Below are 26,765 nucleotides of genomic sequence, written 5' to 3'. Positions count from 1 at the left end.
GTCTACATTTCAGTTTAACATTTTTCGTTGCAACTGTAGAAGGAGATATACTGCAAAGATATTTTCATTATTAAAGTTATCCATTAAAGTATGTTTTCATTGCCATAATACTCCTTCTCTTAGCACTACTATCAGTACTAGTGTTACCATTCGATGTATTCTGAACACTGAAAATAAAATTACTGTAAATATTATTTCTTAATTTATTAGGTCCGTATCAAACAATTTGGCAGGGTACGTATTTAACATCCTTAGCATTACTACTATTTTTAAATTACAAATCTTTATTACCTTAAATTCAGTTGTCTCTTCTTTTTACGTTGTACCTACTCGAACTTCAGTAACGTTATAGGTCAAAGATGATTCACTTGATTGTAACATCAATTTGGTCAAAGCTCCTGTATTAATTGAACTGGATAAAGTAATCTTGCTTAAAATGGAAGAAGATACACCACAAAATAATTTTATGGAAGGTGCAGAGTTGGGTCGTACTATTTTTCTTCCACAAAAGGGGAGAAAATCATCCGCTTTAAAGTGTTCAGAGCAAATTACGTTATTTTTTGTCCATACCCAATTTTCTTTTTCGATAGAAAGAACCTTGTCCTTGTCCAGTAAAGTTTCATTTCTAGGAAAGCTAGAAATAAAAAAATTACATGTTTACAATAAAAATTTAGAATAAAAAGTGGAAATATCTTATTTTTGTGTACAGCTACCTAAATATTTAGAAATGTTTTGTATTGGACATCTTCTGCAATTTGCGCTTCCTTTCACAGTACAAAGCACAAGACATATTTAAAGTTCAATAAAAATATGAATAACCTCAAAAAACACACCTGTGAACCTAACGTCAACAACAACTGCGTCACTGCGTGACGTAAAAGCCTTCAAAATGTCTGCGCCCGTAGCGTCCCTAGAAAAGTGGATGCGCACTCGTCGAAGCTCATTCTCCCCTACTCCATATCTCTGGTACAATCACAAAGTTTTGACACAATTTTCGATTTTTTTCAATCAACTTATTCTTTGACTTACAATTTTCAAGAAATTTGTTTTAATTAGATTCAGCATAAGTTTAGAATGTGAAATTACTATTTGACCCACATCCCACATCACTGATAAATGAACCCTCCGAAAATTTACTTTCTGTTTGGTATATTGGTACCTCTTGGACCTCTTTGGTACTTTTCTTGCTTCATCTTTGGTACTAATTTTTTCCGTCTGTTGGCGACATTGTTAGTAACGCTGTGGCCACTGTCATTTGTCTCCGAATAATCGAATGAATTTATATGATCACTCGAGATATCTCGAGAGATTTTCATAATCGATATAATCGATAATTTTCATTCGAATAGTCCCATCACTAAATTCTAAATTACTAAAGGCTTTTTTTCGCGACTGAATATTGGTGAATATCTGACTTGTAGTCACTATTTCCATCTCTTTTGATCTTAGTTGTCATATGATAGTTTAAATCTTTTCACTCACTCATACTACACATACCACAACATACAACTTCACTCGCGAAAAAAAGCCTTATATTGATTAGCTGAGCTGAGTTGTCATTTGTCAAAGTCAAAATTAATTTTTAACAATGTTTTTTTTGTGATTTATATAGATATTTTGCAAATAGTTTAATCAAATCTTACGTAGTATAATAATTAAATTCACTAATGTTTTATAAAAAATATGAGTAACAAAGATACCGTGAGCAACACTATCAGTAGATAACAGTGTGACGTACGCGGAGTAATATGAAATACATACATGGAATACTGCATAAGCACAAAACAATCATAATATAGAAGAGTTAGACCGGCGGCAGCTGATTTCATGAGATATCAATTATATCATTAAGATGCCTTGTACCAAGTGTAGATCTGACTTCAATTTACTTAATTGGAAAATAAAGTGTGGGGAATGTGAGGATAAGTACTGTAATAAATGCTTGAAACGAAGAGAAGGGTAAACATTTTTCACCATTATTAGATAATGTTTATTATAAATATTTATTTCAGAGTTTTGTATTGCGAGAAATGTTTGATTTTGTTAAAGCGTCCTCCAGATCGGTTTCAATTAATGGAACTCAAATCAAAAGATTTGCAAGACTATCTTAATAAACGTAATATTTCTACTTACGGATTAATAGGTAAGTAAATTGTATAAATCGATATAACCAAAATAAAATATGTTATCCTAGATAACAGCAATAAACATTAAAGTTTTACTTGTTCACAGTATTTCTCCTTTTCCAGAAAAACACGAGCTTGTTGACTTATTTTATAACAGACATATTCCAGTGAAACCAAAAAGAGGCGTCGAAAAACTGACGGCCAACTTTGCAGGATCCGTTCCAAATTTAAAACCTCTCAACGATTTTTTTGGTAAGGAAAATTTTGTCTTAGCATTTTACAGTAGTATGTAATTAAATACAGTTTAAGTCTGTGTATAGTATATTGCATTCTGATTTAACGGGATATTGCTAATACGTTGTGAACAATTAAAGTAATGTTTAAAGTTTTAAATGTGCTTTCAGAAGATAAATTGATAATTGAAAATATATGTCGATGGCATGGGTGGGTTAAGTTATTCAGCAGACTCCATAACAATAAAACTGACTGAGGAAGACCTGTTTTTTTATGTGGATTAAAAATTTGTTGACTAAGATGAATAAATTACACCTAAATAATCTAACAAAAATCGTAATCGCTGGGGATATCATTCCTATAAGATTTTTCATGAGCAGAGCGTTCTTAATCAGCACTTTTGCATCAGGATATCATATAAAAATGTTTAGCCCCTCTTTCTAAAAGGAATCTGCTGACCTGGCAAACTTGCCAAGCTGTGGTGATCTCAAAAGTGAAATAAATTTATCTCTTGTTCGAGTTAATAATAATTAATAGTAAGATATGATGCAATAATAATTGCATCATATCTAAAATCCAATGAATGAAAAAATTTTAATTGTATTGGGACACATTGTTTTATTACAGTAGGTAAATGGTTTGTTTAAAATGATAAGGCTACAAATAAATAAATATTCATTTGTTGATTGTTTAAAGTATGTATTTTTATACAAATGCATTTCCTCACAATCAAAACATCTTTTCCCCGACTAATTGCACATGGTACTATTTTTTATTTACGAGTGATAGGTAGTTATAATTTTTTATTTAAAGGTAATTATAGTTTTCTTTATATAATCAAAAAAAATCAAGTGGGCATTTATAAAGTAGTCGATTTCACAATAAATCATTATAGTTGAAATGGGAAAGGTGGATATCATTATCAGCATTAACCATGCTCTGATAAGATATGACTAATAATATAATAAATCATGTAAACAGGTGATGGTATTAGTTTATTGTAAGAGAATTATGTGTATTCTTTGGCGAATGTTGTGTCTATGTGTCTCTGACAAGAATCAAGGTATATATACTGCCACATAGTCAGGAAATGTTAGTTGAAACATACAATATAAACGGTCGATGTATGACTACATAAAGATCAATTGGAGGAGGTGGAAATAACAATAATAATAATTGTTTCAGTTGACAGCTCAGGACGTAAATGTAAATAATGATAATGAGGTTGAGTTATTTATAATTTTTATCACTAATCACGGTTTTCCTTAAAAATGGTTTTCTGTGCGCTATAGTGTTAGACTTAAACATTTCAAATTAATAAAATCTGTGGTATGTGCTATTAATAATTCCATTTTTATAAATTAACAGATAACAAAATATTGTTACATTATATGGTATTCAGAAGTTAATTATTATTATTGTTGTGAGCTCAATTTAATAATTTTGACAATTTGTGCAAGATTTCAAATAATTTTATATACTATATACAGGATGAGTCGAGAGAATGTATTGCTTTTCTATTAATCATAGCGTTCTTTGAATAAATGTTCAGAAACACCACCATCTGTAAGCACTTTCTGCTTCTGTAGCTCTCCTGATTGCTGCATGTCTATCTTTAATAAGTGCTGCAGTATGGATGATGCGTCAAATGTGTGAAATGTATTTATTATAATTTTGGCAATTTAAAGCAGGTTGTAAATTTTAGTTTAATTGGAGATAAATTTTCTGTGAGTTTTTTCATTTTAAATTGGTCGAAAATTACGCTACTTGACATTTTATAAAAAAAACGATTTATTATTTGTATTGTTTGAAAGAACATACATATCATGAGTCTAGTTTAGATTTGCATTTTGAAATCAGATATCATCTTCATCTCAATTCTGTTTTTAAATATCAGTGTGATGTAACTGCAAAATTTTGAAGTACAACTATAATTTTTTTCAATAAAGTAATTATCACAGATTGTATGATTTTTGTCAGGTAATTTGGATTCGGTAATAAGCAATGGAACTAGACCGACTAGATCGGAAAGGCCCGATCCGAGACCTTCGCCTTCCGTTAATCCACATAGCTATGTACCGCCGCAGGAACAGCCGACTGGTTTCACGCAACCGGCACAAAGTGCCTGTGATGATTCACAACCGCAAGCCACTACCTCTACAGGCTCCTCTGAATCTCCGGAAAATACTCAGACACAGAAGGTAATAGAAAAGTCGTTATCAAAATTTCAAGGTTTTTTTTTTTTTTTCATTTTGATCCTGTTTAGGAAGGAGAAAGTACTTCGGAAAGTCCCGTCCCGCCCAGGTATCCCAAAATAGATGACTTTGGCAGTATCGAAGAGTTGCAAGGTCTATCTGCGAAGGATTTGAAAATATTATTGACCCTCAATAGGATCGACTACAAGGGATGCGTGGAAAAACAGGAACTTTTAGATAGGGCGAAAAGATTGTGGGAGGATAGTAATGAACAAAAGAAAGGTAAGATTTAACAGACGAAAAAACATTTCTGTGCTCATGCTAATGAAATTCTAAAACAATTGTTTCCCGTCAGGGTGTCTTGATATAGATGGGCAATACTTAAGGGTAGATTTTTGTGAAAATTGATATAGATCAATTTTGCTTTCCTAAAAATTTATGTTCAAAGAAATTTTATTTAATTTAATTTTATTGAATTAGCTGATATTTTATTAAAATTAATCACCCCATAGCATATTTCTTAGGTAAAATATAGAAGTTGTCATTTTTCAATAATATATTTTTTTTAAACTTAATTTAAATCGTTATTTTTTACTCAGAAAGAAAAATCTGGCCTCGAAGGATTGTTCCCAGACACCCTGTATATTCTGACGATATTTTATAAATCATAAAAGTTTAACAAATGTTATTCAACTTAAAATGATTTTTGTCTTTTACGATGTTTTGTTCCGATTTTTTATTCCCACTATTTTCGTTAAATTACAATTCACATCAAAATTAAGGCGCCACTAAAAATGGGCCGCAATTTCACAGCTGCTTTTCTAACAATTAATGTCATTTTGACAATTTTTTTTTTATTATAGCTACTCCTTTATGGAAATTTTAATTTTGAGCATAAACGGTACACCGAAATGAATAATTTGAATCAAATTGTAGTTTCATCTTTTTTGAATAATTTTGATTCATGGTCATTGTGTCTCTTATTAATTGAGATACACAATTAAATTAAAATGCATCAGTTTATTGTTAAATGTAAAAACTTGATACACATAATTCTAAGGGTTTCTGTAAAAAATAGAATGGTTTATACAAAGCATTCATAAATGATTACGAGTCATATAACCAGTAATTTTGTTAGGACACACATAGACAATTAAATTTTGTTAAAATCAAAACAAGCTCAAGATTACATTAAAACACAACATTTTATTTCAATGTCTGGTTATTGTGGAATTTTTCACTAAATTTAATTCAACCAATAAGCGACCGCATTATCACTAGTGTAGACGTAAGGTTTGTCAAAGTTCATTGTAAATGAATAATTAATATTGGTGATGTTAACTAAGATTTAGGGATTTTTAGTTGATAGCACCAGCCGTGAAATGTGATCAAAATCAGCAACTGGTTTGGCATATAAGTCTTCGATGTGAAAGCTGTTGTTAGATATGTTAATTGTTTTTCCCAATTAATAACACAGATAATGGGTGTGAAAAAAAAAAAATTTTTTAGAAAAGTTTTATTTAAGTAGGCATTGACTATTTGTGCATTTTACAGGGTGTTTCAAATTTTAGGCAAGGAAACTTGTCTTACATTCTGCATAAGCTGAAATCTGAAATTTCAATAAAAATTTTTATATCAGCTTCCTGAGTAAAGAATAAAACTTTAATTAAAAAAAGGAATAGGATTAGTTGTTCATGACAATAATAATTTGGAAATTGAAGCTTATTTTTAGTGGTGCGTTAATTTCGAGGCGTGTATTTATTTGAGGCATTTTTGCAGAGCCAACAGAAAACTTGCCCATACAAGACTTGTGCAAGTTGTGCATGGACGCACCACTAGACTGTGTTTTATTGCAATGCGGGCACATGGCAACATGCATAGAATGCGGGAAAAAATTGGCAGAATGCCCCATCTGTCGACAATATATAGCTCGTGTAGTTAGAACATTTAAAGCTTAGTGATTACCCCAAGTATTTTCCTTTATTATTATATATTTATACTTATATTTAAGAAATGTACTTTTTTATACGCATTATTATCAAAGAAGAATATTCAGTTATTAAAATTAAATTAATTAAATTGAAAGATTATGACTGTTATACAAAGATTTACTATCTCTAAAGAGTTGTAAGTGTGTTAAAAATCTATTTGTCAAGTACAAAAATTCTCTGCTTACTTTGCTGTGACAACAGTTTAAAATAATAAAAGAGTTGTGTTAATTGTTCATACTTGTTTGTTCCCTCACAAGACAGAGGCAAAAGTCGACTTTTGTCACATCTTGTCATTTCATCCATCACCTCAAAATTTCAGTGTAAAAATCATGCAAAATGAAAGTAAAAACTGTAAAGATGTTTTCGTCACCCTAATACTAACGGAATCCACTTCGAGTCTGCTAAACCTGAATTTGCCCCATTTGGAACGAATCCATCCAGAAAACTCGCAAATCTGCCTCATTACACCTAGTGAGCTCAATTACTTCAAGAAGAAATATCAAAAATCCAAGGAGAATCTCGGACAATTGGACGTCGCTAGTACTAGTCATGGTGGCGATGCAGGCGATAAGAATATCGAGGAGATTTACCTAAAAATTTCTTCAGACATGGCACTGTTTTCCAATGGCAATTTCTCGTCTTCCTCCTGTGTGGACGGTAAGTAAATGTTACAGTAGAATTATAAGTATTCGTTTCTATACAGTGTGTAACAAAAGTCGGACATCGGGTAATTTTTTTTTAAATATCAACTCGTTTTCATTAAAATTTAATAGAAGTTACTTATCTCAGTACACTGGAACCCCATAAGTGGTATTTGTTATCTGTTAGAAATTATGAATTATTTTCTTATTGATAAGGATCATGGGCGCCCACAAGGGAGGGCCAAAGGAACTGTGGCCCCTCTTGAGATTTTATGCTTTGCTTTTTCTCTATAAATGAATTCATGGAGGAATTTATTAAAAACATTAAGTTAGTATACAAAAAATTATAAAAACTGCTCTAATATTTTTTAACATTTCCGTTCGATAATAAATATTAATAGTACACTCATTGAAGCTATTCACCTCCGAATTCTTTGAAACCGAACGGATCGACTTGAAATTTGGCAGATAGTTAGAGAAAAGATCAATGAACATTAGTGACATAGCGCCGATTGACGCTTGCACCTTGTTGGTGGTTGACACCACTTCTCAGGGGTGTAAATTTTTTCAAAAATAACGCTGGAAATCGATAGAGAATCAAATTTTGTGCAAAAAATATTCGAAGAATTTTTTTCGAGAAATCGGTTATTCACGATTGAAAACTTGCTTATAAATAAACAAAGAAAATCGTTTTTTAAAAAGTGTTGTATGTTCTATACAAAGCAAAATATGGTTAGTGGAAGGGGACTTGTTTTGGGGGGAATACTGGAATCGATGTATTCAACGTCAAATAACGGAAAAAGGATTAATTTTACGTGTATAACGCTCTGGGAGTTTTTTATAGTACTCAAAAAGACCTTCAATATGAGCACATATAAAAGTTAATTAGAGCAAAATTGAAGGAGTTATCGTCAAAAACAGATGGGTTGCTCATATTTTTTAAGGAAAAATGAGCAGTAAACGCTGTACCATTTCCATCAGAATTAAAATTAATCGTACCCTTTACAATTAGTTTTGTTTGTGTTTTTCATACGATTCTGAAGTTAGACCGTTTTAGAATGCTTATTTTTTGAATAATGTATGGTAAAAGTTGAAAACTTACTTTACATTATTCAAAAAAAATTGCCTTATTTATATAATAACTCTGAAACCATGAAAGATACGTAAAAAATGATAGACAACAAAAATGTAGCTTTTTTTTCAACAAATATTTTTTATATATTTTTTTTATTCTTATAGCATAAAAAATAAAGGAGATATCGCCGTTTGAGGTATCCATTTTAGTGAAAAAACGACCTGTCCCAAGCCCTTCGATCCTTTCCCTTTAAAAAACGAAGGACTTAAAAGGTTTTATATGCAAACGATCTTACAGCTCTTTAAATTATCTTTAAAATGCTTTTTTGTAGGATACCATAGCTTCAAAACCGAGTTATGGTAAAAAAAACCAATGACATTTTTATATTTAAATTAAAATATACAAATAAAATAAGTAAAAAAAATTGTGATTATAATTTAATTTTTTTTATGATTGATTATATTTAAAAATTGATTATAATAAAAATATTTATTCATTAATATTGGTAAAAGGGTAGTTTATAAGAGTTGAAAATGGCAAAAGTAATAACGAGCGTTCAAATAAAAACGTGGTCAAGTTGGTTCTGAAAATTTGGACGTAGGGCGTAGCGTATAGCAAATGAACTTAAACGTCATCTGTCAAAGCGCTATATCACCGCTATCAATTTGAATATTTTCGGTTTAAAAAGCGTTTAAAATGGTGTTTTCTCAAGAACAAAAAGTGTTTATCATAGAGTCCTACTTTAGAAATGGACGCAAGATTGATGGAATATGGAAGTATTCTATTGAGGAATGTTTCATAGAATTTCAAAATCAATTTCCCGGCGTTGTTGAGTACAAAATTTTTCAAAGTGCAGTTCAGCGTTGTGTTAATGTTTTTCGTGAAACGGGCAGTGTAACAAGAAAAGAAGGAAGCGGCCGACCTAAAAAGCAGACTGAAGAATTAAAAGAAAATGTCCAACAAATAATGGAAAATGCGCCAAGAACTTCTGTACTTGTTTTATCACAAATGGTGGGAGTGTCGGTACCTGCCACACAGTGTTAAAAAAAGATTTGCGTTTGTTCTATCGTTTAACTTGTCAGCAAGAACTTCATGAAGTTGATTTTCCGCGACGGGCTGTATTTTGTGAATGGTTTTTAAACAACTACGGTGAACTTCATAATATCACCTTTTTTTCTGATGAAGCCTGGTTTCATTTAAGTGGTTACGTTAACTCACAGAATATGAGAATGTGGTCTTCTGAAAAAGCAGATAACTTTTTTGTCGAAGACCCTCTACACGCTCAAAAAATTGGAGTTTGGTGTGCTCTCAATCGAAGGAGGATTTATGGACCTATTTTTTTTTTTAATGGTACTCTTACTGCGCAAAGGTATAGAGAAGAAATTATCGCTCCTTTTGTCAACCAGCTGGAAGAAAACGAAATTACAAACTTTTACTTTCAGCAAGATGGCGCAAGGGCACATACGGCAGGCAAGATGATGAATATGTTGAGGGAAGTTTTCCAAAATTGACTAATAAGTCTCAGTGGTGAACATGAATTTCCACCGAGGTCATGTGATATTACGCCGTGTGATTTCTTTTTGTGGCCTTACCTTAAAAACACTATTTTTGAACTGCCTATTCCTGATTTAAACCATCTGCAGGCTGGACTTATAGATAAGATTTGTGAAATTAACAATACCTCGAGCATCTTAGAAAATGTCTTTAATTCTTTGAGGAACAGGTGTGAAAAGTGCTTGGAACAAGGAGGGGGACACTTTCAGCAGCTGCTTTAATTTATTGTTATAACAAGGAGGGGGACACTTTCCGCAGCTCCTTTAATTGTTTGTTATTGTTATCACGATTATTCTTTAAAATAAAGTTATATAGTCATTAACGTTATTGAAACTGACAGCTGCTATACAGCTCGTTGAGAAATGAGGTTAAGTTGGTCACTATAAGCTACTCCCTACGTCTAATGCGTCAGAGCCAACTTCGACCACGTTTTTATTTGAATGCTCGTTATATAAATTTTTTCATAAACAATATAAGGGAATTTTTATTTTAAATTATTGCACAATTATAACATTCCAATATTTAAAATGTAATTTTCTATCAATTTTTTAGCACAGGGGTGATTTATAAGGGTTGAAAAGTGTTGAGATACAAATTCTTTCATAAGCAATGAGGGAATTTTTATTTTAAATAATTGCACCGTTAAAGCATTCCAAGCTTTTAAAATGTAATTTAGATCAATTTTCAATACAAGGGTGGTTTTTAGGGGTTGAAAGGAAAAAATTCTTTTATTAGTTATATATAACTTTTATTTTAAATAATTGTACGATTCAATCATTCCAAATCTTTAAAAAGTAATATTTTATCATTATTTTTTGAATAGGGGTAGTTTTTAAGGGTTAAATAAAGGGTCGAAAAGATCAAATATATCATAAAACATGTTCGAGAACATGGAACATTATTTAATCTTTGTCCTTGAACAAGATTTTTATTAATAAAATGCTTAAAACTTAATGTTTTCAATTTTTTTCACTTAGGGGTAATTTTTACCCCTAAAAAACAAAAAGTGCCAATCGGGCTTATGTCACTTTTAAACTTGAGCCTAAGATGAGCCTTATTCTAATCTAAATTTTCATGCAAATCCATACAGTTTCAAAGAATTCGGAGGTTACAGCTGATTTTCAGCTTCAATGACTGTACTATAAATCAAAACTTCGTTCATGAAATATCCTGTTTCTCACAAAAAAACAACTTTTTTATTGATAAGCTCTATTCCTAAAACAGCTACTTGAGATTTCAATTATTACTTAGTTTTTTTTTGTTCGTCTCTGTTAATTCCCATACCTCACTAGTTTTATGTTTTATTAAATTAACTGGAATGTTTTGTATTCTGCACTTTCAATATATTTTCTATAACATTTTGGAATAATTAACTGTAACTAGTTTACCTAATTATTATTTTGTTATTTAAGTTTTTTTGTGCATGCATTTTATACTTTATGCTGAACTTAGGCTCTTAGGAAATAAATACGTAAATCTCTCTCAAAAACAATTCAACTAAAACCGAATAAGGTTATTAAAAAAGATCTGAAAATCGGTCAGTCAATATTCGTTTTTATTCTATCTATAGTTGAATTATTTGATACTATTTTTCTAGAACTTGCAGATGAAGATGGGGCTAAAAATATGAAAGAGGATCAAAAACCCACAAACATATTTGAAGCCACGAAAATTCAAAAATGCCCTCTTGTAACTGCACGTAGCAGAGCCCACTCTGATAAGCTGGCTGTGAATTCAAACGATATTTATGTTTCCTTGTTGGACACGGAGGTATGTAGATCTGCCATTGCCTCTTTCATAGATCTTTCAGTTTCTCTTTAATTATATTGAAAAATGTTACTTTTAACTTCAGTCTCAATCGTCAACTGACTATATATGCCGTATCTGCCATGGCGGCGAGAGTATGGACGATTTGTTGACGCCTTGCCGGTGCAGGGGAACAATAGCATTAGTTCATTTGAAGTGCCTCGAACGGTGGCTGAAAGAATCGAACCACAGCCACTGCGAATTGTGCCAGCACCACTATCAAATCATCAGAGAGCCCAAGTACGTAGTTGGAGTGTTTTAAGTTGATATAGTTTTGAATTACAATTAAAAAGTTATACAGGGAACATAAGATAAATGTAATAAAAATACCTTGTGTGGCAGCTGTGAGAAAATCATTTCACAAACATGACATATTACTAATTTTTCATTCAAAAATGTTGTTTCATATTGTTACTACTCTGGTCAATATTGAAAGACAAGACACAGCCACCTTGTACATTGATCATAAAAACGTCAACACAATTTTGTATACACTGCTGGCAACGGTACATGGTCCATCTGCCTTTTCATGAGAGTGACAAAGTAAAGTGCGATAGACAAGGATGGTTATAGTTAAGACCTTTCGTAATCTGAATAATCACTCCCACTTCTAACCGAGCGCATCATATTGACTATTCAGATTATGAAACATCTTCAATATAGCCATCCTTGTCTATTGTACGGATTTCTCTTACTACTTTCTCACTCTCACGTAAAGGCAGATGAACTATGTGGATTTGCCAGCCGTGTATATTTACCATCCGCGTTTCTAATTTGTAATAGATATGGCGTCGGCTGGTCTATTTTGGCATTTCTCAGACACCCCGGGCCCCATTTAAAAGATATTCTACTAGATTTCTTGGCCTTTGCTTTGTACACTCCGTCGGCCGTTGCTTCGACTTACATGCTGATGATGATCTGTGAATCTTTGGTCAAGTCCAACATCGTTACCAATGGCACGTTTTCGTCGCATGCTATAGCATTCTCTGCTATTTTCGGTGAGTATCCCGATAATAATTCCCAAGGAGTAACCAGAGATTTGTGTGGGAATGGCGAAGGCATATTTATTATTCACCTGGCAGCGTTTGCAGATGATTTATTTATTCGATTTCAGGCATGGCTGCGATAGATTTCACGTACACGTCGTGGTTGATGCTGACTTTCCAGAAGCACGTAGAGAACTGGAGGGATTGGTATAGGAATTCCTCTACCCTAAAAGTGGTCCTTCCAAAGATAAAATTACGACCGCATAAAAACAAGCGGAAAATAGTGAAATTTAAAACTGTTTAATATTCAGTAATTATTATCTTTGCAGATTTAAATGAAAATATTATAAAAAAGTTAATAATTTAAACATGGCATTTTTCAGGATCATATTCATTTTATAATTTTAAAATAAAAATTTGAAAGAGAGACTTATTTGTTTGTATCCTAGATACATCCAACACCAGTATTATGTTTTTTGACGTGATAAATTGGTCAAGAAAGAGTGTGTCTACTGATGCAATTGTTTTCTTGTTACAATAAATTGGCCAAATTACTTGTCAAATTTAAGGTTGCTATTAGAATAAAAATAATAGTAATCCTAAATTAAAATAGTCATATTTTGATGATAAAATGTCGTTTTTTAGAGTGATTTCTAGGCCCTCGTAGAGAACTTTCATAATGAAAAAATTTTCTAAGAAAATTGCGAAACAAAAAAAAAACTATTAAGGGTGAGGTCTCGAAAGGGGCTGCACATAATTTGCAATAGTCCTTTTTTCTGAAAATTTTAATTTTTCTTGAAGTTAATATTCTGAATATTGAAAAGTAGAATATTAGAATCAAATTAAAATTTAGATTTGGGAAAAATAATTTGCTTAATTTTCTATATCTTGATTAAAGAAGGCGTCGGTAGGTGGTGTGTAGAGAAAGAACTATTGAAGATACTTTTAGCTTGCGTGTAAAAATCAGTGTCTCATACTGTTCCATTCATACCATCTGACAAGATATTTGTAGTTTTAAAATCTAATTAAATCATAATATACGTTTTATTATCAATTTTAGTAAGATTATACTTCTAAACTAATCGAAAATTAACCTACATGCATATATGACTAAATAAATAAGACAGTGAAAAGGATAGAATAAGCAGAATCATGAAAGTACGAGCGCCATCTCACGGCCGTTATGCAAAACACTGCCATCGTTAGCAATATTTATGTATCGAAAACTGTAACACTAACTTGACCATTGTTTATATAGTTGGTGTAAACTATATAAACAATGAACTAACCTGAATAGGATATTGGTATTAGAACCTATAGAGTTCGCTGGAAAAATTAAAAATATGATGATATTACATGTATTCTTTCGTGCTAAAGCTGAACAAACTGATAGCAATCGATAACTAGCTAATCATAAGACAGTATTTTAAAAATTCCTAATTGTTGGTTCTTTACTGATTTCACTCACTTTGTTCAATACGAAAGAATACGTGTATGGAAGATTAGGTCACAAAGGAGGTGTGTTTCTATGGATTAGGTTTGAGATCACAATTTATTTCTTCAGTAGTGCTGTTCGTTATGTCTGCTTGACGTGCTCCAACTCAATCGGAGTTATTTTATCGGCGTTGGTTGAAGCCGAGCACAAAATCTATGTTGTTCGTTATGCAGGAGTATTTCACTTTGATCAATAAGATCATGGCTCTGGTTACTCTGTCATTTGTGTCGGAGCAAAGGGAGTAGAGCAACTAGAGCAATCAGCTGATTGTCCACATTAGACATTCCCAATCTTCGTCTAAACATGTTGATACATTTTCCAATCCATTTTCTGCTTGCACTGTAATTACGCCAATAAATCTAATAAGTTTTCTTTATTCATGGTGGATAACAAATTTGCTTTTTGTATACTTAAACAGAAGAAAAACTCCTAAAATACCCTAAATAAAGTAAACTTAAAACACACACGTTTACATCAAATCAAAGCATATGTTATCATAAAAAAATTTTTATGATGGGTTATGTTCAAGTCGTCTTAATGAACACAGGCAAATTACTCCAAGATCTGACTGCTCTACTTTGTGATTTAAAACGATCTGGTGACGTCACTGCTCCGTTCTCTTCATGATCCAAGATCTCTTGGAGCCACAATGAGTAGCTTCTAACGAACAGGGCTTTTGCGATGTATCTGTATTGCATAGAAAATATAGTACTTAACTATATTTTCTATGCTGTATTGTGACTAATTAACTCGTAAGTTACCGTGCTAGTGCTTTTGATAATAATTGTTTTCTGTTTTAGACTAAAATTGAATGTAACGCAAGATAATTATAATTGTTGAATCGATCATCTGAATTCTCTTACTGCCTTTGCTTGTTTTTACATTAGAACATATGTTTTTTTACAAAACTTTGTAGTCAATGATTAAGAATTTTATTCCATATACAGGTTCGGAAAGTCCCCATGGTACATCGGCCGTTACGTGGAGCGTTAAAGTAAGTAGAAATCCGTGCGATAGACAAGGATGGTTACATTGCAGACGTTTCATAATCTGAATAGTCACTCCCACTTCTAACCCGGAACATACCCGAAACGGTTGGTGACTATTCAGATTATGAAATGTCTTCACTATAGCCATCCTTGTCTCTTGTCTGATTTCTTTACTTTGTCGCTCTCATGTAAAGGCAGATGGACCATGTGGATTTTCCAGCCCTGTATGTATAAGCTGCACTCTGAATATTATGGTACATTTTACCGCTAATTGCTTGTAATAAAGCATATTAGACAGCGACATCTATTGCATAGTTTTTGAGTTACATTCTCAAACCAAAGACGGGTAGCACGGTCATTGTAGTTTCTTTTTTCTGTTTTGTGTTGTAGCTGTTATTTGTTTGCATAAGCGGCCTAAGATGGCGCCAGTTGCGTCTGGAGAAAGTGGCGCTTCCTATAAAATACAAGGAAATAAACCCTCTTATTTAGTTACTCATATCATTGTATAAGTAAGTAAGTAAGTATTTCTTATATGTACAATCCTCATATGCCTACATGTAAATTAATGAAGTTTGCATTAAATGGTTCCTAATTTTTATGTCGTGTCATCTATTGGTCAGAAACTGCACTGAACCGCGGGAGAATTTTTTAGCAGATATCTAACTGTAACAGCTACACATCGTTGATTGAAATAATACTTCAGTGGTCAGTTAATTGAGCTCTTTATGTAGAGGTGGCGCCGCATGCTATTATTAAAATTGTAATATATGTTATATTAAATTAAGAAAAAGTTGAGAAAATTGAAATCCTAAATCAGATTTTAATGTTCTTCGATTTTCAAACAAAGTTTGATTTCGTGACATATTACTTACTGGCATGCAGCAACAATTAGGGGTGGCTGCGGCCCTCCCTGGCTACACCCATGTTCAATGGTATTATACACTAATAGACAGTACTGCCAGTCGATTTAAACTTTGTGTACCAGCTTTAAGAAAATGTTAAATAATATAATTCGTTCATAGTGTTCAGATTTGATAACAAGAAGCAGGAAAACATAGTTTATTAAATAACATTAGAGTCCATGGGCGTAGTCAGGGAGGGGTAGGGGGAGCCGCGGCAAAAAACGAAATCTGGATCACGACATCGAAAAAACCTTAGAGTATGTGGTACATGGAGGGAGCACGCTTACAGCGACTGTGCAGAGAGTAACAGAGAGAGAGAAAGAGATGATTTGGGCATCATCTTTCTCTCCCGCGCAAGCAATTGGCTAACGCAACTCCTTCTTCAAAGATTAGACACTACACTAGGAAAAAGCCGATGTTAAAGACGTATTCTAGTCTGTGATGCTGCTGACATTCAGTGCTGCATGGGGCATGTTGCTCGCAGAACAGTTGTTTCTCTTCATTATTAAAAACGCTGTTAGTTTCATGAAACACAAACTTCATGTTTCAATAGCAGCTTTCCAATTGACAAAAAATGTACCTCAGAAGCACTTCAGAAACATTTCAGATTAACTTTTTGCGTTCTAATAAGCTGGAACATTTAAAGTGTTCCTGTTGGTTTTTCCCTGCCCCCTCACGGACCACCTTTACGTGTTCCTTGGTCCAGTTGAGACTCTATATATTTCGAATATACAGGGTGATTCAGACATAATTATTACCATGTATTCGGAAAGCCTAATAGAAAATCGAAAAAGAAAAATTTACCTACTCTACCTTTTTAAAAGTAAGTAAATTACCCCTTAGCTCCCGTTAACTCGGCGTCCTAAAGCGTTAGAACGTTGAAGCGGAACAGCTGATTTATCTAATCAAAGTGCAGCGAATCGCAACTTAACAAAGTGCTATGGACTTATGAATGAGTGTTTTTTTAGCCGTACTGTTACACAATAAGGTATACATACAACAAATTGAATACTAAAAACTCATATTCAATTATAAAACATAGTGGAATCGTTGACAATATTAAAAATGCTAAATAATCTAACATTCGAAAACAAATATTAATCCTTATACATTAATTTGTTATTAACAACTTGCTAATACATACTTAATATGTAAAAAATATCTTATTCATTCATGTGTCCAGATAAAAAGATCTGCTTTTGTCGTTCACGAGTAAAAGCTAGATTAGTGACCGAATATGGCAGGTCAAGATTCACTCTCGATATAACTTTGTAGGTTAGCGGTCAGGAGCTGTCCGAAAAGGGCTTTAAATAATGATTTGAAAATATTATTTCAGCGAAAATATGCATTTCAATTTTTTTTAATAGCGTGTTCGTATTCTACTCATTTTTCCCTATCTTCCCTTAAAATGACATTATGATTGAATCACCCTGTATTTAAGGAAAAAAATAATGTTCGTAAACAATAAGAATACAGTGATACTAATGTGCTAGATATGAGATTAAGAAGCTTATATTCTGACTTGAATGAACGTCTAACTTAATTATATACATAGACATAAACAAAATGCAATTTATGTTTCACATTTTTATCCTGATTTTTTTTTTACATATTAGTATAAATGTAAATATAGATATAGTCATAAATCTTTTAATCCTCTGTAAAACCGTTCAATAAATTTCAGTTGTGAAAATTCTATTTAAATTCCTATAGGTTCCAAATAAATTCCAACTGGATTCCAATAATTTTAAGAGTGCAAGTATTTAATTAGGGTGTTGCAATATTCTACCAGTAACTCCTAATGGGAAGCTTCGTTTTTCGTGAAATACAGGGTGTAAAGTTTTATTTTATTTTTTTTATTTGTTTTATACATTTTTTTAAATAATCCCTCCAAATTCAGCGCATTCATTTGAGAACTCACTAAATGTCAGTTATCTGCTAGATTCAAAACATGACAATTCATAAGACACAGAATCAGGATAATGATTAAAAACTAATTTATTAAGGCATAATTAAGTTGCTTTACAAAATGAATTTAATAAATAAATAATGTGATTTATTTTTGCTTTATTTTTTATATAATTAATTTAATATAATCAATATTCAATAAAATTAAATTTATAAATTTAAATTTAATTAAATTTTTTATTTAAGAGTAGCTATTTCAACTAAGCGAGATATTCTGTTTTGGCAAAAATTATTTTTAAATTCAACCCCTTTCTAAAATCAAAATAAGTTGTTATCTAATATATATATTGAAATCGTTAAATCATGAAAGAAAATTTTTTATTTAAAAGTGGTTAGGATTTCGTATGAAATTGCTTATTTATGGTTCTAATTTTGGGGAAAAAATGAACTATCGAAATTATTTAATTATTGGTTTAATGTCATATTCACATTCAGTTCTGAAAAAAATATATAAACAGAAAAATTAACAACTTTTTGCGTGAAATGGAGAAGTGTTTTTTGAAATATTTTAATTGTTTGATTAATTATTGAATTTGCTTCATAAGTAGCAAAATATTTAAATAAATATATATTATAATAATATAAATATAAAAAAGTAGTCTAAAAAATTGTTCCGGAAATTCTAGGTTCTTATTGGGGAAACATTGATCTTTGAAAACAAGTTTTTGCATCCGAGATGAGATATTAGCTTCAAATTGGAGAATTTGAAAGTACTTGCCGTTGCCCAGGAACATCTGTCTTATCAACCCTACGTATAGCCGAAGACGCGGAATGGAATTTAGATTTTCAACTAAGTTTCGAAAATTTCCCTCCACGTTTCCAACCGCCCCTAATTACCAAAACCTCAGCAGACGTCACCGACGGAGGCCGTTAGTGGCAGAGCGACCGACGACGATGCGCGGGACGCATGGTTTCGAATTTTGGTAAATAAAAGGTTTCCCATATACGAAATTTGAACTGGGGCAGGGTGACATAATGACAAACCATCACACTGAACTACGCAGATTCCAAAGATCGGTAAAATCCAGAGGTAAAAAGTCTAAATTTAAGGCGAAGCTTGCTATAGGACCTGTGCGAAGTTATTATAGGAGGTGTTCGAACGTCTGTTCTGGTGCATTGCAACTCATTAACCAGGGAACTGGCGAGTACATGTAGTACGATTAAAATTATTTCTAAATTTATTATTTACAAATAATAAACGATTTATTGTTTGCCCTCAATCTGTTAATAATAACTTAAAACGTTTTATAATTTACTGATATTTTATATTTGAACAAATTAGTATGTTATTTATTACATTTTATGCGGTTATTCTTTTCCAATGATTGTCGTTTTTCTTCTCTCAAGATGGTATAACAGCCGAAGCTAATTGGAAAGAAAATTAAAAATTTATACTGAATTAAGGACTAATATTTTCCACTTAAAACAAAAACAAATACACCATAACTAAAAATATTAAGCGTTTTCGGACAATGTTTACATGAAGTTTCTTTCTTATTTTTAGTCATAGAATCACTCTTAAAGTTTTGTCTGTGGAAAACTGCAGCACCCTGTACGTTTCTTTGTTGCTACATTTTTGGTTTATATAGGTAATCAGAATCTTGAATATTGAATAATTTTTCGTACGGTGACATCTTCAGGTTTTAATTCTGAGCTCACGCTCGCGTTGCCTAATCCGTAGATGATCAGAGAGCATGATTATATTTTGTTATTTACGAATAAATTCAACCTACGTACTGTAGAAAGTCCGTGGGCGCTTCTTTACATATGTATAAAAATATTTATTATCCTTTATAGATACTGTCTGAAAGTATTTATTTGTGGCGTTTCCTTAGCGGTTTTTTATTTTTTTCAGTATTTTGCCAAAATGTAAAATAGAAATTTAAGAAACAAAATAGTTAATCTGTAATATATTTACAGGGCATTTAAGTCGATATTGGATATTGGATATACATAATGTGAAATAACCAATTATCTTTAAATTTAGTGCGAGGTACAATACGTATGAGTCTCTTTTAGCGCATGAAATTTCTCATCAATATATGTATAGCTCCAGTGGCGTACTGTTATCATAATAATCAGGGACGCAGACATTCTACTGAAAAAGTCGCCCCAAACCTCCGTCACTGGACACACAACATACTTGAATCACTAAGTAATGCAGATTATTACCAAAGCCTAGTATAAATAGTATAACGGTTTTTAAAAAATTAAGCGTTTTGGAAAAAAATATATTTTTTTTTTCTTTTCAACTTCACCACCAACTTTATCTCCATAACGACGAACTTTAATAAAAAAAATGTTATGACACCCCCATTATTTTTGTTTCGAAGTTTGTTAGTTCATCTTTTTAACGTAACGTAGGTATATTATGTATTTTGAAATAGCGTCTGGATTTGAATTTGGAAAATGTGCAAAAATAAGTTTTTTTTTAAAAAACCACGTTGACTGATTTTTGTTGCGCAGGGGTTATTTACTATTTTTTTTAAAAATATTTTTGCTATATAATGTTAAAAAATAACACCTATATATTAGATGGCTTTTATAACTATACATATTTTGGTCATTTTTGAAATAGGTATATACTTACCCAAAAGACTTTGTTACACAGGGTGTCCCGTTCATGTTTAAAAAAAGTTGTAGTTTTTTTCTAAGACGCCCTGATTTCGAGATACAGTGTGTTGAAGTTGTTACTTTGCAAATGGTTTTTCTTAATTCTTTAAATCGGCCAAAGATAAAAATGTCAAAATTTGTAGACGAATAAACATCTATTGTGCGTTAAAAATAATGTGCAAACGGTTTCTTTCTGAAAAGCAGTGTCGCCGATACAGGTAATTGGAGGGGTACAATCGAAAAAAAAAATATGTTAAAAGTCAAAATTTATTACATTTGTAAATGGTTCTGTAAACTCTAAAGCATACTACAAAAAAAGGTATCCTTGTCGAAATTCGGTAGCATGTACCATTTTCGAGAAAAATGAAGTTGCATGCATAGAAGGAAATGGGGGACAATTTCAGTATCTACTGTAGTATTTCGAGTTTGCACATTTATTTAATTAATTAACATAATGTGTTTATTTTGATTTACTTTTTTAAATGTTAGTTTACAACAAACTGAAAAAAAAACTTAAAATAAATTTTATTTTTTTTTTAGTTAATAAAATGTTCTACAATTTAACTGTTTCATGTGATACATAAGAAATTAAAATTATAGTCTTAAATGCAAATACTGTTTGTAGCTAAATGTATTCAGCTCATTCAATGGTAAGGTCCTCTTTCAATTTAATAATTTGTTAATGTACCTACTTGTACCGCTTTATGTAAACAAAAAAATGCAACTTCATTTTTCTCGAAAATGGTACAGGCTACCGAATCTCGACAAGTATACCTTTTTTTTAGTATCCTTTAGAGTTTACAGAACAGTTTAGAAATATAATAAATTTTGATTTTAACGTATTTTTTCTTCGATTGCACCCCTTCAATTACCTGTATCGGCGACACTGCTTTTCAGAAAGAAACCCTTTGCACATTGTTCTTAACGCACAGTTGATGTTTACTGTTTACCCTAAATTTTGACATTTTTATCTTTAGCCGTTTTAAAGATAACACAGGCCAACAAGAAAAAAATTCCAGAGATCAGACACTACGTTTCCGAAGGCATTTGGCGCGCTGAATCCGAATCTGGCCTCAGAATTGATCCATCACCCTAGGTTTCCGAGATATTCTAACCTAAAAGTGCAAAAAACACGTATTTTTGCTATTTTCAAGGTTATGTAACTTGGCGAAAAAATTTTTTTTCTCAAAACTGAAAATATCATTGGAAACTACTATCTTTCCCCTTCAAAACGCATTTTTTTATTTGTAAAAAGCTTTATTTTTCGCGGAGATATCGTCGATTAAAGATGATCAGTATAGCTACCTTATTACCATGGCTCGAGCTATAACACAATATCACTAAGCGCTACGAGCCTTAGAGGGCTCGCAGCGCTTAGTGTTATTGGGTAATAGGGCTTGAAGTTAACCTTCCTGACGATTAGGGCTCACAGCGCTTAGTGTTGTGGGGTTATAGGGCTTGGGATTAACCTTCCAGACATATAGGGCTTGGGGTTAACCTTCCTGACGATTAGGGCTCGCAGCGCTTAGTGTTATTGGGTTATAGGGCTTGAAGTTAACCTTCCTGACGATGAGGGCTCGCTCCGCTTAGTGTTGTGGGGTTATAGGGCTTGGGGTTAACGTTCCTAACAATTAGGGCTAGCAGCGCTCAGTGTTATGGGGTTAGCCATGATGTAATAATATAGCCATACTGGTCATCTTAAATTGACGATATCTCCGCGAAAAATAGAGCTTTTTCCAAATAAAAAAATGCGTTTTGAAGGGGAAAGATAGTCGTTTCCAATGATGTTTTCAGTTTTGAGAAAAAAATTTTTTTCGCCAAGTTACATAACCTTGAATATAGCAAAAGTACGTGTTTTTTGCACTTTTAGGTTAGAATATCTCGGAAACCTAGGGTGACGGATCAATTCTGAGGCCAGATTCGGATTCAGCGCGCCAAATGCATTCGGAAGCGTAGTGTCTGATCTCTGGATTTTTTTTTTAATTTTGTCGGCCTGTGAATTAAGGAAAAGCATTTGGAAAGTAACAATTTCAACACACTGTATCTCGAAAACAGGGCGTCTAAGAAAAATTTTTTATATGAACTACCCCTATTATTTTCCTATGAGGAACTTGCACACAAGTGAAAGTGAGTTTTTTGAAACATAAATGGGACACCCTGTATATAAAGAAACTCAGTGACGGTTTTTGATTTCCAACCAGGGAGGGCGGAAAAATTTAGGTACAAAGTATTGAAAAAAAAACAAATATAATTGGGCAGTTTTATTTTAAGTACCCACTATTGAAATCTAGGGAAAATGTAGGTACTATTTTTTATAGTGAAAATCCATTTCCTCCTGCTTTTGTCTGAAATAAACTTTTCAATCACCTTAAAGTTTGGTATTTCCCACATGATTAATGTTTGCAGATGCTACAAACAAAAAACCACAAAGAAACAAAAGTAACAAAATTTTAGACCGTACCTGAAAAAATTGTATTTATTAAGAAAAAAAGCGGTGAATAGTTATTATTTGGTTACGGTCCGACTAAACAGAGCCCAATCTACTCTGTAAATATGCGCTACTAACACTCAGTCTTTCACTGCTGCGTGATGGTTGGTAACCATGACCACCGCTGTAAACACTTTACAGATGTAGAGACGAGCTACGAGGAGCCCACGCGTATCCAGAGTTTTGGAAATGAAGTTATTTTGCATTCACATTATAAAAACATTTTCTTTTTTACGGAGGTAATACCTATAGGTATTATTATATATTTAATTATGTACCTTGTAAACTAAATTTTAAATTAATTTTTTTTACTATCACCAGCCGCCACTGAATAAACCTTAAAAATAATTAATAGATATGTTTCAAGTGTTTTAAAATAGAGAAGTTTTTTTGCGAAACCCTGTAAAAGGAATCGGTATACAGGTGCATATAATATTTCACGTCAACGTAATTCCTTCCATTGAAGGACTTTATGGGTAAGTCCTTATTTTATTCCAATAAACACCTTTTACCGGATCAGGTGTACTAGTAGGTTAGTATTTATTTCAACTTACAAAGATTTATTTTCAATTACAAGCACGTGCAAAAATTAATTTAAAAATACTGTGGTTGTACTGAGAAATATGCACTTTAAGAAAATGAAAGTCACTGTTTTATTTACAGTAGTTGTGGAGGGATACAAATAATTTTTTTACTTGATTTTAACTACACTGAGATAAAGATCAACGTTTCGACCTTTTTCTATTTGAAAAACAGTGAAAATTGCAGGCCATTAAAAATGTGGAGCAACCTTTTTTACATTTCCTGTACATAACTTTTATAGGCAAATCAAATATTTTTATTGAATTTCGTGGACAATTTTATGCTACACTTTTGATTAAAGCATTAGCATGTAATATTAGAACATGATTGAACGCGTGCTCACTCTTGTCAACAGGCATTGTTTGATTCCTAGACGTCCCCTATCGAATAAAAATTTTGTTTATTTACATCGCCCTTTCAATATTTTTGGCACAACGTTGGAAACGCGTTCTTTGTTCGTCTCAGCCCTTTCAAAAATCAGTAAACCAGTCACCCTCAGTATATACATATAAATCTAAATCCTTCTCGACTCTGGGGATGGACAGAGTTTAATGTTTAATGCAAAGCGTAGTTAAAAAAAATCTTAAAATTATTCTCCCTGTATATACCTTTTTAAATACAATATTAAAATAATAAAATAAAAAAAACTACCATTTTTTTTCCTGGCTATAATCCTCAATTCTAATCAAATACTTTAAAAGTGTATTATTAAAAAAGGCTAAATTTATTATAAACATAGAAACATAGAGGTTTTATATGTTTGGTATATGTCTTTAATAAAAAAATCAAGATTTTTCGGCGTAACCACACTTTTTGTTGGGTATGTGTCAGTTGCTAGCTTTATTGCTCGTTGATATCTCTCATTTTTTCACTCATGATCATATTGGTTCAATAGCTCCAGCGGATAATTACATTTATTAAAACAAATCTTTAAATCAAATCCTAATTAAATATATGACAGGAACAACAATGAAAAAAAAATCCTGTAAATTCTTTACACTCGGTATTCTCCAAATAGAACCCAAATTCAAATCACATAGGCCATGAAGTGGGGCAAGGCGTTTGATTGGCCACTGTGCGAACACCGGTAGACAGTGAAGACATTCCGACAAGTTGCAGGGAAAAGTAGTTCGCAGTATTTTCTCACGGCACGTTTCTTGCAGATCTGTGAAATTAGACGCGGAATATAAGGAAATATCGATAACTGGTAATGTTATAATCGTTCGTGGCCGGTTTAGAGATAAAATCCGGGGTGTTTTCAGTGATAAAAACGCTATCACTTCGGAGAGCGTACGCGTAGGAATACAACAACCATATGACGCCATCTTTACGCGTCTTCAACAAAGCCCCCCTCAGATGCGAGCTGGCCACGAGCGGTTGTGTATGTATGTGCGTGGACTATGCGTTTAAAAGTGTGTTTTCATTGAATAAACAAAAAGACTTAATACACAAACCGAAGATGTGTTATACATAGTGCGTGCGATCGGTTGTTTGAGTGATTGGTGCATTAAAAGTGGTTTTCCGTGCCCCATGAGGGTAGTTAAACTAAAATGTGGATTACTAACAATAATACTAAGGAATATTATTTTTGGATTATAGCCTCCACGACAGTACTCTTATCCTTAGTAACGACAGCAACAGGTGGGTGCCCGTTCGCCAGCTATTCTCTTAAGATTTCATTCACCAAATACCTAATGAAGTGTAGATAATAACAATCTTAGGCAACGCGAAAAATCATATACTTAAGTAAACAGTAATATAAGTAAAAGAATAACATGAGATCAAAGCAAATGTGAGTTTATTCATAAAAATGTAAAAAACTGCAAAACGCATTATGTTAACTGTTTTGTTTTGCATGACTGAGTCGAGTCACCATCATAATTGAGTTATTTCTTTTCAGCAGTGTGTGTTTCATCTAACGTATTCATGTAGGTACCTATTTCATTCTGTATAATCATTATAGTGGATATTTGTATTAGGTACTGTGTAAAAGAAAAAAGACTGTTGTAACAGTTATAGGTAGAGTACCAGTTGCTGTTTCGCCCCTTACCTTAGGGGTTGGTTTCGTATTGGTACCCTCTTTTCGTTCGTGTACCTACCTTTCTAGTCTAGGCATAACAATATTAAGCATTCTAAAAACATTGCTTGTAATGTTTCGAAAATCTGCATTGAGACTCTGTAGGCAGTGCAATTTCCTACCTTTTTATGATGTTTTAATGCTTTGGAAGGTTGTTTATATTTTCAAAGTATAATTAATTTATGTAGTGTAATATAATTTGCGAGAACTAGGTAGGTAAATACTTGCGTATTTGTATCTTGCCCCCTAATTTTAATGTGTATTACTGAAACATTGTTTAAATTGCGAATTTTTGGTAAACACTTGTACTATTATTAAGTGTATGAAGTCTTGCAACAAAATTTAGATGTCCATTGTACAAAATGAAATACCTACCACGCAATTTCCGTAAATATGTTCTTTAAAATTTTTGAAGCAGCCGTTGGCTTTATATTAAAGCTAAATTCTATTAATATTCTACGTATTCGCATTCGTTATTTTATAGCAACATGTTTGACAGATGTACCGTTTGTGCGGCAGCTGCGGCTCTTCGATTTCTTATCTTATTTGGCACTCGATATTACTGTTTACTAATGCTTTTTTCATTTAAATCCGATAAATAAATATACAGCTTACACATGTTTCCCTTTGCATACAAATATTGCAACACAGATAGCAGCAAAGCTGAGATTATACCAAATTCAGATCATATTAAAGATGGAAATAGAGTTTTACATAAGTCTTCGACTAAAGTTTTTCGCACAGACTACCCTGTAAATTTAATTACACGAATTATAAGATCACTGTTGAGCATGTAACAAACAAATTCAATTAGTAGCAACAAGAATACAAACTGGTCTAATAATGACTTGCTTATATATGAAGGCTCTGTTGAGAGTATACCAGAAGCACATATGATTCTAAAAAAATTATAATACCTAGTTTGCTGTTATTACAACTTAGTACAAGCGTGAATGGTCGAAGTTTATGCAAATATATTTAGTTATTTGGTAATTCCAGTGTTTCGTTTAAGATTATTTTCAAACTCTCATTTGCATGTTGAC

The 26,765-nt window shown here is 32.3% G+C and overlaps 3 protein-coding genes and 1 long non-coding RNA gene across 5 annotated transcripts in view; 3 read left to right on the top strand and 1 right to left on the bottom strand.

The window, feature by feature from the left end:
* LOC108913437 lies at window positions 1–809 on the bottom strand. Its single transcript, XR_001964622.1, has 3 exons — window positions 714–809; window positions 292–634; window positions 1–167 (listed from the first exon to the last, which is right to left on the bottom strand). It is a non-coding gene; the product is annotated as an uncharacterized LOC108913437 (long non-coding RNA).
* Window positions 810–1,540: 731 nt separating this feature from the next.
* On the top strand, window positions 1,541–6,779 carry LOC108913445 (E3 ubiquitin-protein ligase RNF34). The gene is made up of 6 exons (XM_018718998.1): window positions 1,541–1,959; window positions 2,013–2,143; window positions 2,250–2,378; window positions 4,341–4,561; window positions 4,627–4,837; window positions 6,335–6,779. The coding sequence occupies exons 1-6, from the start codon at window positions 1,853–1,855 to the stop codon at window positions 6,511–6,513; spliced, it is 978 nt and encodes a 325-aa protein (XP_018574514.1). The 5' UTR covers window positions 1,541–1,852; the 3' UTR covers window positions 6,514–6,779.
* Window positions 6,780–6,859: 80 nt separating this feature from the next.
* On the top strand, window positions 6,860–12,991 carry LOC108913444. Of its 2 annotated transcripts, none has more exons than XM_018718997.2 (5): window positions 6,860–7,203; window positions 11,423–11,586; window positions 11,669–11,862; window positions 12,406–12,620; window positions 12,737–12,991. In XM_018718997.2, the coding sequence occupies exons 1-5, from the start codon at window positions 6,876–6,878 to the stop codon at window positions 12,910–12,912; spliced, it is 1,077 nt and encodes a 358-aa protein (XP_018574513.1). In that variant the 5' UTR covers window positions 6,860–6,875; the 3' UTR covers window positions 12,913–12,991. The 2 variants fall into 2 exon arrangements, with proteins under 2 accessions (XP_018574513.1, XP_018574512.1); XM_018718996.2 differs by having other exon boundaries at window positions 11,414–11,586.
* A 12,031-nt stretch (window positions 12,992–25,022) lies between these two features.
* LOC108913441 (neurogenic locus Notch protein) overlaps window positions 25,023–26,765 on the top strand; it is a 227,168-nt gene continuing 225,425 nt past the window's right edge. Inside the window, exon 1 of the mRNA XM_018718993.1 lies at window positions 25,023–25,286. Within this exon, the coding sequence (XP_018574509.1) occupies window positions 25,196–25,286 (91 nt within the window). The 5' untranslated portion in view covers window positions 25,023–25,195. The remainder of the gene's footprint in view (window positions 25,287–26,765) is intronic.

The sequence above is a fragment of the Anoplophora glabripennis genome, unplaced genomic scaffold (assembly GCF_000390285.2).
Source record: "Anoplophora glabripennis isolate ALB-LARVAE unplaced genomic scaffold, Agla_2.0 scaffold528, whole genome shotgun sequence".
NCBI classification, from domain to species: domain Eukaryota; kingdom Metazoa; phylum Arthropoda; class Insecta; order Coleoptera; family Cerambycidae; genus Anoplophora; species Anoplophora glabripennis.
This window is presented reverse-complemented; position numbering and strand designations above follow the sequence as displayed.